This window comes from Canis lupus, chromosome 28 (genome assembly GCF_003254725.2).
Source record: "Canis lupus dingo isolate Sandy chromosome 28, ASM325472v2, whole genome shotgun sequence".
Classification (NCBI taxonomy): domain Eukaryota; kingdom Metazoa; phylum Chordata; class Mammalia; order Carnivora; family Canidae; genus Canis; species Canis lupus.
The window spans coordinates 16,586,432-16,601,390 of record NC_064270.1 but is presented as its reverse complement, the minus strand read 5'-3'; the positions used below and the strand labels follow the sequence as shown (position 1 = coordinate 16,601,390).

Below are 14,959 nucleotides of genomic sequence, written 5' to 3'. Positions count from 1 at the left end.
TAACAGACATATTTCCAGGCCTAGCACCTTAGCTGATGAGAATTTTCATTGAAAGTCTCACGGCAGAAAAAATTTTTAAATAATTTTAAGAAAGTGCATACATGGAAAAACAGTCAGAGCATGCTTTACCCTCCTTGTACCGAATTCCACTAGTTGCACAACTTTCTCTTGTTATCCTTTTTTCCTCTCTGCTCAGTTCCTGTAAGCTTCCACACCAGCAGTCTCTTGAGATTTTCTCTTTCCCTATGAACTACCTGCATTCATTCTTCCGATCTATCTCTTCCAAAAGGCCATTTCACTCGCATTCCACACAGATCGAAAACTAGACACAATACTGGTTACAGTTCTACCTGCATCCTCTATATGTCTGTTTTTTAATCCTTTTTCACTGAGATTCCTCCCAACACAATTTCCCTCTTTGTGTAGGGTGACCAGAAGGCCCAGCCTATGCCTGTGGTCCTAGAATAATAATTAAGAGCACTCTTCTCACTTTCAAATATGCTGCCCCTCTCATTTGGATAATGAAATATATGGCCACCCTACGTATTTGTGATTAAGTATTATTCATAAGAGAGGCACATTTTGGGCTGGTCAATTCTTTGCTGTGGGGGCTGTCTTATGGATTGTCTCATGGATTTGGCCTCTATCTATTAGGCCTCAGTAGCATCCAAAACTCTCATTAGTGAAAATCAGACATATGTCCAGACATTGCCAACTGCCCTTGCAGGGCTGGGGAAGACGGGAACAGGGCAAGTAAAATCATTCCTAGTTGAGAACCACTGCTCTAGAAATAAATCCCTTACAAAAGTACAGTATTTCTACCTAAAGTTTACACCGGTGCTAATGATGTACATTATTTTATTTTAAAGAAAGTTCCCACTGCCAATTTCACTCGTGCATGATGACCTGTGAATTAATTTTGATCGGCAATAATATCCCTCACTCCACCTCTGATACACACAATTGTACTACAAATGAATTTATCTCATCTTGCTTTTGTTTTTCCAAGTGCTTTCACATGCCCTACGTGGTTGAGAACTTTCCGATGAAAGAACGCACAGATGAAGAATTGAAAGAATTAAAGAGAGTTTTGTGGCAAAAGAAGATTGAAACAGAGTGTCTTAAAGTACAATTTTAAATATATATGTGTTTATATAAGAAATGTGTTTTATTTTAGGATCTCCATACAGATTTGAGTTAGGATACAATTTAAGTTTAGAAACTGTTTATATTTTCATTCCTTGTTCATTTGTAGAATATATTTTAATAAATATAGGAGATAAATCTGCATGGTAAATCAAGAAGCCTATAATCTTATACAATACTGACTAGCCCTCAAGTAGGAGGACATACTTTTAAAAAATGAGATTTGAGATTTTGTTCTTGTTCTGGTCAGAAGTTGTCTTTATCTACCCTACCTTTTTATCTTCTTTTATCATGAGGAATTATATTTTTAAATAATTGACCAAAGATGAACAAGTATCTGTTTTGGTAGAATTATGGTTTTCCTGGAGCAATTCCAGCTTTTTGTCTGTTTCAAAGCAGCAACAATCTCTTTCAGACTGCTAGAGAAACACTGCCCCATCAATGTAGTTTCGCCAGAATCTTGCATCCATTCTTTTCCTGAAACATAAGTGAAGATACTTAATTCTTAACAGATACTCACCAGTCCTATGTGAATAAGTTTCTTTGTAAACATGAAAAGAAGATATATTTTTAAATGTTTAGGTACCAAGAAAGATTCAAAATATTTACAAGTAGCTGTCATCCTGACAGAAATATAAATATTACATAGTATCAAGGGCAATTTTCACTCTTCTGACTTATCCAGTTTCTCAGTTTCCAGAGCTTAACTCTTCTGCATGAGTTTCATGTTCCATCCATCACTTTGAATTCAGTTGTTGGCAAGATAATTTAACATCTAAAATGACTGAAATAATTAAGTCATTGCAAAATTGCCCTTTAGAGAATTCTTGTTATTGCATAACTTTTGTCTCACCTTTTTCTATATTTAGTTACGGAAGGAAATTGTAGAGGTTCAGTCTACAATCACCTTGGCTAAAAAGCATCATGAAGAAGAGGATGAAGAAGAGGAAGAAGAAGATACAGCAGTAAAAAATGCCAACTTGCCCAATTACCTGCTTGGCAGTCTGAGTACTGATTTTGGGGTACATGCCTCTTTGTTGTCAAGCCAATTGGAACTTCATTCCAGAGAGGAGAAAATCAACCAAATTATATTACTGAAAGTAAGTGAATTTCTTCTTTATCCTCTAAAATCTCTAAAACGCCCCATGAGGCTTCCTGTAAAAGTTCAAATTGAAATCTAATGCCAGTCAAATGATGTCGTTAAGGTACATCCAGATGGCTAGTGTCCATGTTATTCAAACAGAACTTGTGTACAAGAGTTGCTTTCATCTATTTGGCCTGGGTTCTATGATAACATTTTCTGCCACAAACAAACCATTCATCTACTTATATCTTCCGTAAGCTTAAAGATAAATGTGATCCTTGAAAGCCGTCTTCTAAGTAACTCAGATGTCCATTAGGACCTCTTGTAAGATCAAGATATGATTGCTTATCTATCCCCTTAATCCAAGGAAATACCATTTTCTAAGATTTCCATAACTTCTCTTGTGGGTCTCAGGAATAAGGTACAGCATCCTACAAGCTCTAAGATACTATTCCTTACTCTCCACTGAACAAGTCAGTCTCAGAATACATATACCTACCAAAAGTTTTTAAAAATCCAGTGACTGAGATTGCACCAATGTGGATGGTTCAAAATTTAATGTTGTCAGTTCCTATTCCTAAAAGTCCTCCAATCAAATCTGCAATTTGAGTTCCAACCTCCTATCCTGATACTCTGCTTTCTCTTCCTATTTTTCTCTTCTCTTCTCTTTTCTTCCCCTCCTCTAAGCCCTGAAATTCCTGTGCATTTATATCACTTTTGTTGCTCAGCTTTTGCTGACCCATGCCCTCGGTGTCTCACCTTTCTGCTGTTCAATTAAGGCATTTCCCTACAAGAAGGTAAATTTCAGCCTAAGAGAAATTCTGGTGTCAGCTGTTAAGTTCATTTTTCTACCTACTTTTATGGCTTCATCTTCAGTAGGATAGATATATAGACTGAACACTGATGGTAAAATAAAGGCTACTTTGAGTTGACCATCATTCCACTCAGTAGCACAGGTGGGAGCAATCCAATTGAACCCACTGCCACCTGGGCAATTGGTTGATCTGGCTAGCCCACTTAGGTCCCCTTCCTACCTGAGAATGACCTGACTATATAGAGGAAAAATATTGTGTTGTTGTGCTTTTCTGGGAAATTGTCCAATCTCTATAGGCCATCCTTTCCTTACCACATCTCCCCCAAACACAGTTTCAAAGAAAAGTCATTTCCCAATTTAAATACCACATATTGCTTTTTAAATATTCTATGATGGATTTTTTAGAACATATACAAAAGTTGGGAGAATAGCCCAAAGATCTCCAGGTATCCGTCACCTGCTTCAGCATTTATCAACATACCTGCAAATTGAGTTATAGTTTACATTTCAGAAAGTAGATTGCAATTAAGGCTATTGCCTTAATCTTACCCATGATAGGATGTGGCTGTGGATTATTGATCCAATAAATGACTTACTATAAACTGTATTTTAGAAATATTAACTTCTTGATGATTTATAAGGTGATTTTGAAGGAAAATTAAAACTGTAAGACCATGTTACCAGTAAAGATCTATAACATGCAATGTGTTCTCAGTGTCACATTGATATTCTAGGATGTCATTTACAAAGTAAAAACAGCTTTCAACCATGAGTTTGATGCTGCATATAAACAAAAAGAGTTTGAAGTTGCACGTGTGAAGGAAAAAAATGTAAGGATTCAAGAAATTATTTTAGATCTGGACTTGGAAGAAGTGGTCTGGCAACCAGAATTTGATGATTGTGAGAAGCCAGAGAGAACCCTCGTTGTGGAAAACAAAGAGGTACTGGCTAGCTGCATCATCCCTTGCCTCTTCCCTCAGGACATTCTCCCGAGTTCTTTCATATTCATCTCCTCATGGGCACTACTGGAAGCGACTGTATCAGGTAGGTATTCTCGGTCACAAGAAACAAAAATGTTGATATTGCTTCAGCAATAATGAGAATTTCTTTCGGAATCCTATGGAATCTAAGGAAGATTTGGATGTCAAGCCTAGAAAGAAGCAGGGACCAAAGACTGGAACCTTGTGGGGAATCAAGAAGTCCACTTTCTTTTTCTCTTAGCTTACTTATTTCTGCATTTTACCTTCCTCTAGCAGTTTCTACTTTACTTCTCCTCACCCAAGTGGACAACTGGTCTAAGCTAGAATCTCTTAGTCCCAATATCTCATCTGACCCGGTTAGGTCCAGAGCCAAAAAAGTTTGGGTCACACTGTGGGAGAGAGGCTAACAAAACTCCAGTAATTATCTGGGTCATTAAGGCAGTATGGATCCCAGAGAAAGGGGGTTCAATGGTCAGCCTTTCTTTTTCTTAAGAGGGGTGGGGAGGGGCAGAGGGAGAGAGAAAATCTAAAGCAGGCTTCACGACTAGCTCAAAGGCCAACATGGAGCTCAGTTTCACCAACCTGACATCATGACTGGAGCAGAAATCAAGAGTGAGACATTTAACCAACAGCCCCCACCCAGGTACCCCACTGGTCAGCCTTCTTAAAAGGTGTTTGGCTAGAGGTGGTTACAAGTAAATGCTTAAATAAAACAATTTAAATATAACCATATTTTACTTCTAAAACATAAGAAATACTAGAAAATATTTTTTAAAAGTCCTTGCTCATATGAAACAAGTGTGACTGCTTTGGGACAAAAAAGGTAATAGTATTGCTTAGAAATAATAGCAAACACTTATTCAGTCCCTATTAAAAGCCAGATACAGTTCTAAGTGCCCTAGGTAGATGGAGACTAATTTATCATTATAAGACCTTATAAGATAGGTACTACTATTACCTCTATTTTACAGATAAGGAAACTGAGGCACAGAGAGATTAAGTAGCTTGACCACAGTTACAATGTTAGTAAGTGACAGAGTTGGAATCTGAACCCAAACCTTTATCCTTCAGAGTACATCCTTATCTCTACAGTCTACTGTACTTGCTTAAGGAAATAATTTCTTCCAGAACCAGACTCTTGCCAACCTAAAACTCTGGAGCACAGTAATAACAAGGACCTCACTCTGCAGCTCTCACTGATAATCCTGCTGTGGACAGTTCTTGTATGTGCATAATTTAACTTCACTACACTTGCTTCTTCTGTAATCTCCTCTACATCAGGAGGGTGATCTTGTTACAAGCTAAACTTATGATATCTTTCCCCTGCTTAAACCCCTGCAGCGGCTGCTCATTTCTCTTCAGATAGCAAGTCCCTTTGTGACTGCCTACCACAGCCCCCTTCCTCTTCAGCTGCTCTCACTACTTGCTCTGGGCTGGCCACATTTGCATTCCCATAATTGCTTGAATGTTCCAAGCTATTGACCTTTCAGGGCCCTCATCCAACAGAATTTAGCTTAGAAGACACTCCTTTGAACCCCTCTCTTGCCACCCTAGTCTAAATCAGATCCCTGCTATAATCTCTTTAGTAATGGAGAAGAGCTGTGAGAGTTAATATAGAAGTTATGATTGATTTTTTTCAATCCTCTTTAGATCTCATCTTTATTTCAAGATAGGAAACCTGGATGGTTCCTTTATTCTCTTCATACTTTCTAACCTCTTCCTTGGTTTGTGTGGAAGGAAGGTTTGGTTTAAATTTTGTAAAAATAACAGCAGAAAACTACATTTTCTTGTTCAGATTGCAGCTCAGAAAACTCTTAATCCGTGGCTAAAAGGCAGAGCAGAATTGACCATGACCCATGAGATGGAGCAACAGCTTCTGACACAGGTATGCAGTTTTGCTCAAATGTACCTAAGACCCTCTTTCTTTAGGGATACTTGTTGCTAATTTGGTAGAATAGTCTTGTACTTTACTCCACTATAGAAACACATCAAGACATTTGTCATGGTCAGAGGTCCCTGGAATCTCAGTGGCTTCCTTCTCCTCTTCTCTCCATACCACTCACCACCCTCCCCAAATCTAAATGCAGTCATTCTAACATTGGATAGGTGTCTGCCTCTGGTGCCACCAGAGGGCCAGATCTCTGTCTCAGCTGCCCTCCCTGACCCTGGCTCTTTTCCAGGGTCCCGACACAAGGCGCCGAGCCCTGATGGACATGATGGGCGGAGTCCTGGAAGTCAAGAAGGAAGATATTTTGAAAATGGTAAGATTTCTGGACATTCTTATGGAAGGTGGAACAGGGTAGAGAGAGCTACTCAAATTTGATTGTTCTTGTCTATATTAACCCAAGTTTTAGAAATTCTACAGCAACAAATATACAACCTCCCAGGACCTCATAAACATACCACATTGGACAAATAAGAAATTTGAAACCCCAGGCTTGCTTCCCCATCTTACATAAAGCAGATAAAAGAACAAAAACAAGCAACCATAGTGGTTTTGGTCTCTATAAAAAGCAGTGATAACGTTGCATCTGTAATTCTCTGAACAAGAAACATTCCCTTTGATTTCTGTCATAAGTGTTTCTGGAGCTCAGGTGTAGTTCTAGTTTTGAAAATCTCAACACACATCTCTGAACCTGTCACCTAAGAGTCTCTGTACATCCCAAATTACCCATCCTCACTTATGTCACAGAAAAATAGTTGTAACTTTTTCATATCCTTTAATCAAAGTGTCAGGCTATTGTCTTGCCAATGTGAAAAACTGTATCTATAAAGAACTATATACTATTTTTAAAGGGTTCCTTTTTTTAACTGTAATGATAACTCTGAACTTTTACCATACTGCTGTATTTATGTTTGAGCCACAGAGTATGCTTTCCATTTCATCTTCAGGTGATTCCTCAACCTCCTTTCATGGCAAAAGCTGATACTCTGTGGTCTGAAGAGGAGAGGAAACAATTCAAAGACTATGAGAAGAAAGTCAAAGAGTTAAATGAAGAAAGAGATAAGTATAGAAAGGTCAGAGGAGCAAAGAATTAATAAACCCTACCAAGGTTTTGTTTCAATATCTTTTCAAATTAAGTGAAAAGATTCCCTCAGTGTCATTAGTAGTTTAAGAATACTGTTTCAGCCTAAATTTTCAAGAGAACTTGGGGAAGTGGGTAGAAATAAATTTGAAGAGTTAGCACAATTTGAAACAAAAAGAAAAAAAGAAACAAAAAGAATATATTGCAACAGTCACTTTGTTTTCTTTTTAAGTTCTTGTTGATTTCAACATTTCCCACATTGTTACAATTCATTTGGTCCTCCATTCATTGTTCAAATGTTTAAGAACATCCCTTAGAGTATGTTCTAGGCACTACTCTGTGTCTTCTATATCTGTTTGAGTTCAGTAATAACTCCTGCTTGATGTCTTCTCAATCCCAAGGAGAGGACTTGACAGAAGAAGGACAATCAATAGCAAATACTTTACAGTTCTCACTTGAGATATTTGCAAGGTAGTTCTCCTACCGTTATCTCTTTGCATCACAAAGAAACATTCCCACATTAAAATTGCTTACAATTATAATAGAGATATAAAAGCTGATGGTGTACAGATAAAAATATCTATTACTCTGTGAAGAAGGTAAAATCATGCCATCGTTGGAGGCAGGACACTTCGTCAGCTTTATAGTAGCTATATCTCATGAGCAACTTCTTTGAACCTATTGTTACCCTATTCCCATTTTTATTCACTGCAAACCTCTAACAGTGCTCTAACATTTCATCCAAAGATAGTATTTGCAGAAAAGCCAAAATGATCAGTCTTGAATGCAGTAAAAATTTCAAGCAGTTAGGGAGTCTAGGTGGTGGCATTTGTTCCTTGGTCTTGTGTTGTGAAATAGTCTGCTGCCTACACTCTCACCTCCCTGCTCCTTGGTCGTCCTCAGTGGGTAAAAGCCCGCCTTGACTAAAGCCCTAGTCAGCGTTTTCTGCACCTGCACCATGCAGTGGGGAGAGAAAATACACTGACTGCTTTCCCTCTAATGACCTTAGTCTTTATTGGGTCCTTCTCAGCGCAAACTCTAGTTCCCTCCCCCCACTTGGATAGGGGCTCTCTCTCTCTCTCTCTCTTAAATAAATAAATAAATATTTTTAAAAATAAATATAAATTTATAGCTTTCTACTTACCTACTGTGTGCTTAGCTCTGCATCTTGGTGGAATCTCAGAAAAGGGGGGGCAGGTAGACAGAGTGGGTGGGACTTTTTTCCCCTGATACAGTTATTTTGGAGACAACATATACTGAAAACAAGAACAAGTATATGTGTTATGTCTGTATCCGCCTATATCTAATGTATGTTTCTATCTCTGTCTCTACCTATATATCTACATACTCAGTCTTTTTTTCCTTAAAATCTAAAAACTTCCATTAAGATAGGTCATGGCTTAAAAAAAAAAAAAATCAAGATTATTTTTTAGAGCCAGATTGTGTACCTGGAAATTTCTGTCTTAAGGAGGAAGTCAGAATTTTCTAGAAAGATTTGCTGTGATGTGTTTTTTTTTTTTAATTTATTTATGATAGTCACAGAGAGAGAGAGAGAGAGGCAGAGACACAGGCAGAGGGAGAAGCAGGCTCTATGCACCCGGAGCCTGATGTGGGATTCGATCCCGGGTCTCCAGGATCGCGCCCTGGGCCAAAGGCAGGCGCCAAACCGCTGCGCCACCCAGGGATCCCTGCTGTGATTTGTTTTACTAGGCTTATCTCTGCCTGCACCATTAGCCATGACCAGTTATTTCCTTTTTTTTTTCCTAGTATAATCTTTTTATTTTATTTTATTTTATTTTATTTTATTTTATTTATTTTTTTTTTTTAGTATAATCTTTTTAAAGCAAAAATCTCAGACTCACAATACATTAAACAGATCCAAGTGGAACATCTCTGGTTGAAGAGGGTGGAGGGCCCAGGACACTTCACAAGGCCTGTTCTTCCCCAGCCCCTCCCTTGCAGCAAAATGTGAACACCCCTTCCTTGGACCATTTGATTTTCCTAAATGTTAACTTTGCGATTGGCTTCCTTTCAGTCGTTAGAAGCAGAAATGAAGAAACTTCAAAACTCCATTCAAGAAAGCACACAGACTTTTGATGAACATTTGAAAAGACTCTTTGAAAGAAGAGTGAAGGCAGAAATGGTTGTTAACCAGGTAAATAAAAGCTTTAGTTACACGACCTTCTCTTTTAAGGAGCCTCCAGGGCTTCTCTTTGTTCTTAGGAAAAAGACCAACACCCTTTCTGGCACCGTGGTCCTGCTTCAGCCTCACCTGCCACACTTCTTCCTCTGGTACCCTGACCACACCAGTATGCCCCTTCCTCCCAGCTCTGCCTCCTGGCCTGCATCTACTCATCTGTCAAGTCCCAGCTCACAGGCCAGTTCCTCAGACTAGGTTAGAGCTTCCCAGTATATGCTCAACTCTTTAACTTTCTGTTACTTACTGCAACTGAATTTCAATTTACATTAGATAACTTTTTAATGCTCCCAAAACTGTAAGTTCCTTGAAGTCTGTCTTTTTCATCCCTGTATCTTCAGCAACTAGCAAAGGGCTAGGCTCATACTATGTCTTAAATACATGAATAATCTACCTGCCCCAAAAAATCCAATGAAAAATCTGGTTTAATCTGATTCAGCAGTAGGAATATAAATGAAGTGTACAGTAACTAGAAGCAAGAAAACCAAAGAGGGAAGCCTTTAAATTCTGAGGGAAGGATCCCTGAGTGGCTCAGTGGTTTAATGCCTGAGGTCCCAGGATCGAGTCTCACATCGGGCTCCCTGCATGGAGCCTGCTTCTCCCTCTGCCTGGGTCTCTGCCTCTCTCTCTTTCTGTGTCTCTTATGAATTAAAAAAAAAAAAAATAGATTCAACAAATGATAATCATTGCAACTAACTAAAATCTACCAAAGTTGTTTAAATTTGTGAATTGGTGATATTTTAAAAAGAAAAATGCCTATCGTTCACCTTCAGAGGATAAAAGCCAATTTATTATGTAAAAACTGATAAAGGGAAAGCATCATGTATTGATTCTGCCTTCCTATATAAACTGTACCACTAGGTAACTATACTGCAGACAAGGAGAGGCATCTGTTTATTTATAAAAGAATTTTAGTAAGTGAAAAGGGAACAATAAAAATAGAATACCACCATTTTGCAACTCTTCATAGATAATGGACCTAGATATGGAGTGTCTACAGTTACTAACAAAAAAGGCAGACACCCTAATATTATTGTGTCCTGATCAAAGAACATAGTATCACCTACAGTATTGCCAAAAGAATCAAACATGGGTCTGATCAAGCCTCTGATCAGCTGCCAGTTTTCAGAAAGCACATGAGATGAAGGATACTGAGGAACTCACCATTATGTATGCAGATAGCAAAACCCAGACAAGGTAAAACTACAAATAAATGTGAAGAGAGGAAAGAGGTGGAAGGGAACCAATGGATTATAAGAGATTTTTTAAATGTGACAATTTTTTTTTATTTTTTTTAATTTATTTATGACAGTCACACACACAGAGAGAGAGAGAGGCAGAGACACAGGCAGAGGGAGAAGCAGGCTCCATGCACCAGGAGCCTGACGTGGGATTCGATCCCGGGTCTCCAGGATCGCGCCCTGGGCCAAAGGCAGGCGCCAAACTGCTGCGCCACCCAGGGATCCCAAAATGTGACAATTTTTTTAATGGGCAGGTTATGCTATTGTGTCCTAGAGAGCTATACCTGGGTGATAAAACCTTAAAGAAACACAAGGGAGTGATTACTGTGAATGTCAGGAATGTGGTTATCACTGGGCTTAAGATTGTGAAGGGGACACACATAAGAGGGCTTCTGGGATGGGAAGGTTCTATTTCCCGAACAGTGTAGTAAATGCAAGGGTGTTTCCCTTTGCAATAACTCATTAAACTATACATTGTCTTATGTATCTTTCAGTATATATGTTTTATCTTATAAGGAAAAAGGTAAAATAACTGAGTAGTTGGTGCCTCAGTCTGTATTTCCTTTTTCTTAAAAAGGATTTCTCTTAAAAAAAAAAAAAAAAAAGGATTTCTCTTATTTGTAAACCTGTTTGATGAGAGTCCAGTCTGACCCTCAGTAGAAAATCCATTCTCAGTGCACCTGGGTAGCTCAGTCAGTTGAACATGTGCCTTCGGCTCAGATCATGATCCCGGGGTCCTGGGATCAAGCACCGCATCAGGCTCCCTGCTCAGAGGAGTCTGCTTCTCCTTCTCCTTCTGCCTGCCACTCCTCCTGCTTCTTCTCCCTCGTCAAACAATAAATAAAAATCTTTTTTAAAAAAATCCCTTCTCAAATAGACATAGTGATCATTTTCTCCACCTGTTAAAATGTTTCTACAGGAGGAATTGAAAATAAATAATCTTGTATATTCTTTACTGTTGGATGAAGAAATAAACTCCAGAGAAGCATTTCTGAACAACTACCTTGCAAGGAAGCAGGAGGAGAAAGTAAGAATAGTATTTGATAGCTTGAGTACAAGTATTTTCTAATAGACATGCTCCTTGTTTAACAAGCTCTCAGAGGCACCTGGGTGGCTCAATGGGTAAAGCACCTGCCTTCAGCTGGGGTCATGATCTTGGGGTCCTGGAATCGATCCTGAATCAGACTCTGCACTCAGCACAGAGTCATCTTGTTCCTCTCCCTTTGCTCCTCCCCCTGCTCATGCTCACTTGCTCTCTCAAGTAAATATTTTTTTAAAAAACAAGAGCTCACACACCTAGACCCTTCCTTCCTTTCACATACATCTCAGCTGCATGTGTTCCTTGGCTCCCTGTCAGGGACTTGGCTCCAGGGTCAGGTGAAAGCACCCGCTCTTATCTGTTCATGCAGGAAGTTATATGATTCTGCATCTGTAATAATTTACTCAAAAGAATCATGAGACTTTCATATAACATATGATTTTATAAAATGAGACAATATAGCTTCATGGTTGAAAGGACGTACTTTTAACCACTGGCTGGCTGTGGGACTGTGGGACCTTGGACAGAACATATAACCTTTTAAGCTCTTTGTAAGCTCCTCTCTGGGGATATCGTTCTCCCTGGATCACTTGGAACCCTAAGGTTTGCTGAACATGTAAGTAACATGTTAGCTTATAGAATGAAAAGCTGTCATATTCTGGAAAACTCTAGTAAATAGCACGAATAGATATGTTTCATTAAAGACACAATGAATGCAAAATGCTTGTCACATAATTTTTAAAGATGTCATTTTTTATTAGTAGTATTAATAAAGAATATTTACAAATGAATGATTTAAAGTATCATATATATGGCATATGAACTTAGTTTTTGCTAAAAGCCCATTAAATAGCATATGCAAAGCACCTTCTGAATGCAGCCCTATTCATAGCAACCTTGCAAGGTACTGGAGTTGTTCCAGAAGTGAGGAGACCATCTTAGAGAGGCTACTAACATGTCTAAGTCACCCATTAGAATCTGAAACAGCAAGACTTGGAAATGCTTATTCAGAGCTTGATACATATAATAAGGAATCGGCCACCATCACTTGTATTTGGCAGACTCTCAAAGGTAGGCAGGGGGTTGGGAAAGCTTTATAATGGAATGAGGAGAGAGCTTCAGATGCACCCTGATTAGAAATCGTTGGCATGAAAGGGCACTCGACTCAGGTCGTGATTCTGGGGTCCTGCGATCAAGCTCCATGGGGCTCCCTGCTCAATAGGGAGTCTGCTTCTCTCTGTCCCTCTGCTACTGCCCTGCCCCCTTCCCCGCACCCCCCCCCCCCCCGCCGCCCCGGACAGGTGTTCACTTGCTCTCTCTCTCTCTCTGTGAAATAAAGTCTTAAAAAAATAATAAGTTGTTGGCACAAGGAAGTCAGGGGCAAGTTAATTAGAAGACAGGCAACCTATGTGATTAATTTGCGGAGCATATTCAGCTTTCTCTGTTTGGTCCTAAGCCGGAAATGGTGGCAAAAATTAGGAAAGTTGAAAGTTATTAATCAAATCCTGACAGTCTGGGACTGATTGCTGCTGAGGATATGGTTTGGTTTCCTGGCTAGTTGCTACATGGGTTGTGGGTCAGAGTTCTATTTGTATATATGGTCTGGCCATTGCCTGTTTATATATTCAGTCTGTCAGAAGCCAGGCCCATATGAATCCCAAGACTGCAGTTTTATCATCATACTTCTCTGCTCCATAGTCACACACTCACATAGCGGGCTGTACTTAGAAACAGGTGATTAGATGTTTGTTCTTTCAAAGTCTCCAATTGATTAACTTTCTGCTATGTTATCTATAATGGATATTACACTGACATATTTATCTTGTACTAGGAAATTTCTAATTTTTAGCATCCCCAATATTTTTGTTTATCCTGAAAAACTCAGTTCCAATGACCTATTCTTGATGTTATTATAGAACCAGTCTTCAGAGGCCATCCAGAAATCCAGAGAAGACCTTGATGTGTACAAGGAAAACTATGACAACTTATTGGCAGAAGATAAAGTGAGAGCTATTATGTTACCCACTTACCAATGCAGTAGAGATGCTGCTTAGATTTGGGGAAGATTCACAGGGATATAATTTAATTTCCTCATAGATTCCCCCCGCCCCCCGCTTATAATTCTCAGTTATCAGTGAATTTCATTCTGAGCCATTGCTATTTCTGATAATCACTGTGGAAAATAAATTTTTATAAATTTCTCTGGTTTAAATTTTCTCTTGTACAAAAGAGAGAGAGAAGTCACCAAGACCTTAGGGCTTCTCAGACTTTAAGTTGCAGTCCTCACTAGTTGGTCAAGAAATCAAGTTAGTAGACAATGACCAGAATTTTTTTTATTTAATTCCAGTATAATTAGTGTATAGTCTTATATTAGTTTCAGATGTATAATGTAATGATTCAACAATTCTATGTATTACTTAGTTCTATATATTACACATGATAAAGTGTACTCTTAATCCCCATTACCTATTTCACCTAATCTCCCTTCTCACTTCCCCTGTGGTAACCATCAGTTTATTCTCTATATTTAAGAGTATGGTTTTTTGTGTATCTCTTTTTTTCTTTGTTCATTTGTTTCTTAAATTCATGGGATATTTGCCTTTCTCTGACTGACTTACTTCACTTAAGCATTATACTCTGTAGGTCCATCTGTGTTTTTTGCAGATGGCAAGATTTCATTCTTTTTATGGCTGAGTAAATATTCCAACATATATTTACATATATATATATATATATACTACACACACACGTATATATGATGTAATATACACATATTACATCGTCTTTATCCTTCTATCTATCGACGGGCACTTGTGTTGCTTCCAAAATTTGGCTATTGTAAATAATGCTGTGGTAAACATAGGGGTGCATGTATCTTTTTGAATTAGTGTTTTCATATTCTTCAGGTAAATACCCAGTAGTTGAATTACTGGATCATATGTATGATGAGTAGTTTTATAATGTAAAAGAATAAGATAGAAAAACATAATAGAATAGAATAGAATAGAATAGAATAGAATACCTTGCATATTTTGCATACGGGTATTATTTTGTTAAATTTTAGTTCTGAATGATTTCTAGAACCTTATATGAAATAATATTTATAATTCACAGAGGTACTTCCTATTCAAAATGAATCTTTGATAAATCCTTGTATAGTGAGTGATCACCCTTAAACAAGTCTACTTTATAAATCAAATTTTCATGGATTTTTTAAAACAAAGTCATTCAACCCTATATTTTGAAGAGTATTGTCAACAAAGAAAGGGCTTCTTTTTTTTTAATAAATTTATTTTTTATTGGTGTTCAATTTACCAACATACAGAATAACACCCAGTGTTCATCCCGTCAAGTGCCCCCCTCAGTGCCGTCACCCATTGCCCCCCACCCCCCGCCCTCCTCCCCTTCCACCACCCCTAGTTCGTTTCCCAG

The 14,959-nt window shown here is 38.4% G+C and overlaps 1 protein-coding gene across 3 annotated transcripts in view; it reads left to right on the top strand.

Annotated features, from left to right (window-relative positions):
* Positions 1-14,959, top strand: part of CFAP43 (cilia and flagella associated protein 43) — a 112,785-nt gene that overhangs the window by 81,924 nt on the left and 15,902 nt on the right. For 2 of the 3 annotated variants that reach the window (XM_025467120.3, XM_025467119.3), the window contains 9 exons: positions 1,010-1,126; positions 2,016-2,246; positions 3,779-3,985; positions 5,820-5,909; positions 6,205-6,285; positions 6,917-7,042; positions 9,086-9,205; positions 11,408-11,515; positions 13,444-13,530. In XM_025467120.3, the coding sequence (XP_025322905.3) occupies positions 1,010-1,126; positions 2,016-2,246; positions 3,779-3,985; positions 5,820-5,909; positions 6,205-6,285; positions 6,917-7,042; positions 9,086-9,205; positions 11,408-11,515; positions 13,444-13,530 (1,167 nt within the window). The remainder of the gene's footprint in view (positions 1-1,009; positions 1,127-2,015; positions 2,247-3,778; positions 3,986-5,819; positions 5,910-6,204; positions 6,286-6,916; positions 7,043-9,085; positions 9,206-11,407; positions 11,516-13,443; positions 13,531-14,959) is intronic. The other variant, XM_025467121.3, reaches the window with a different exon arrangement.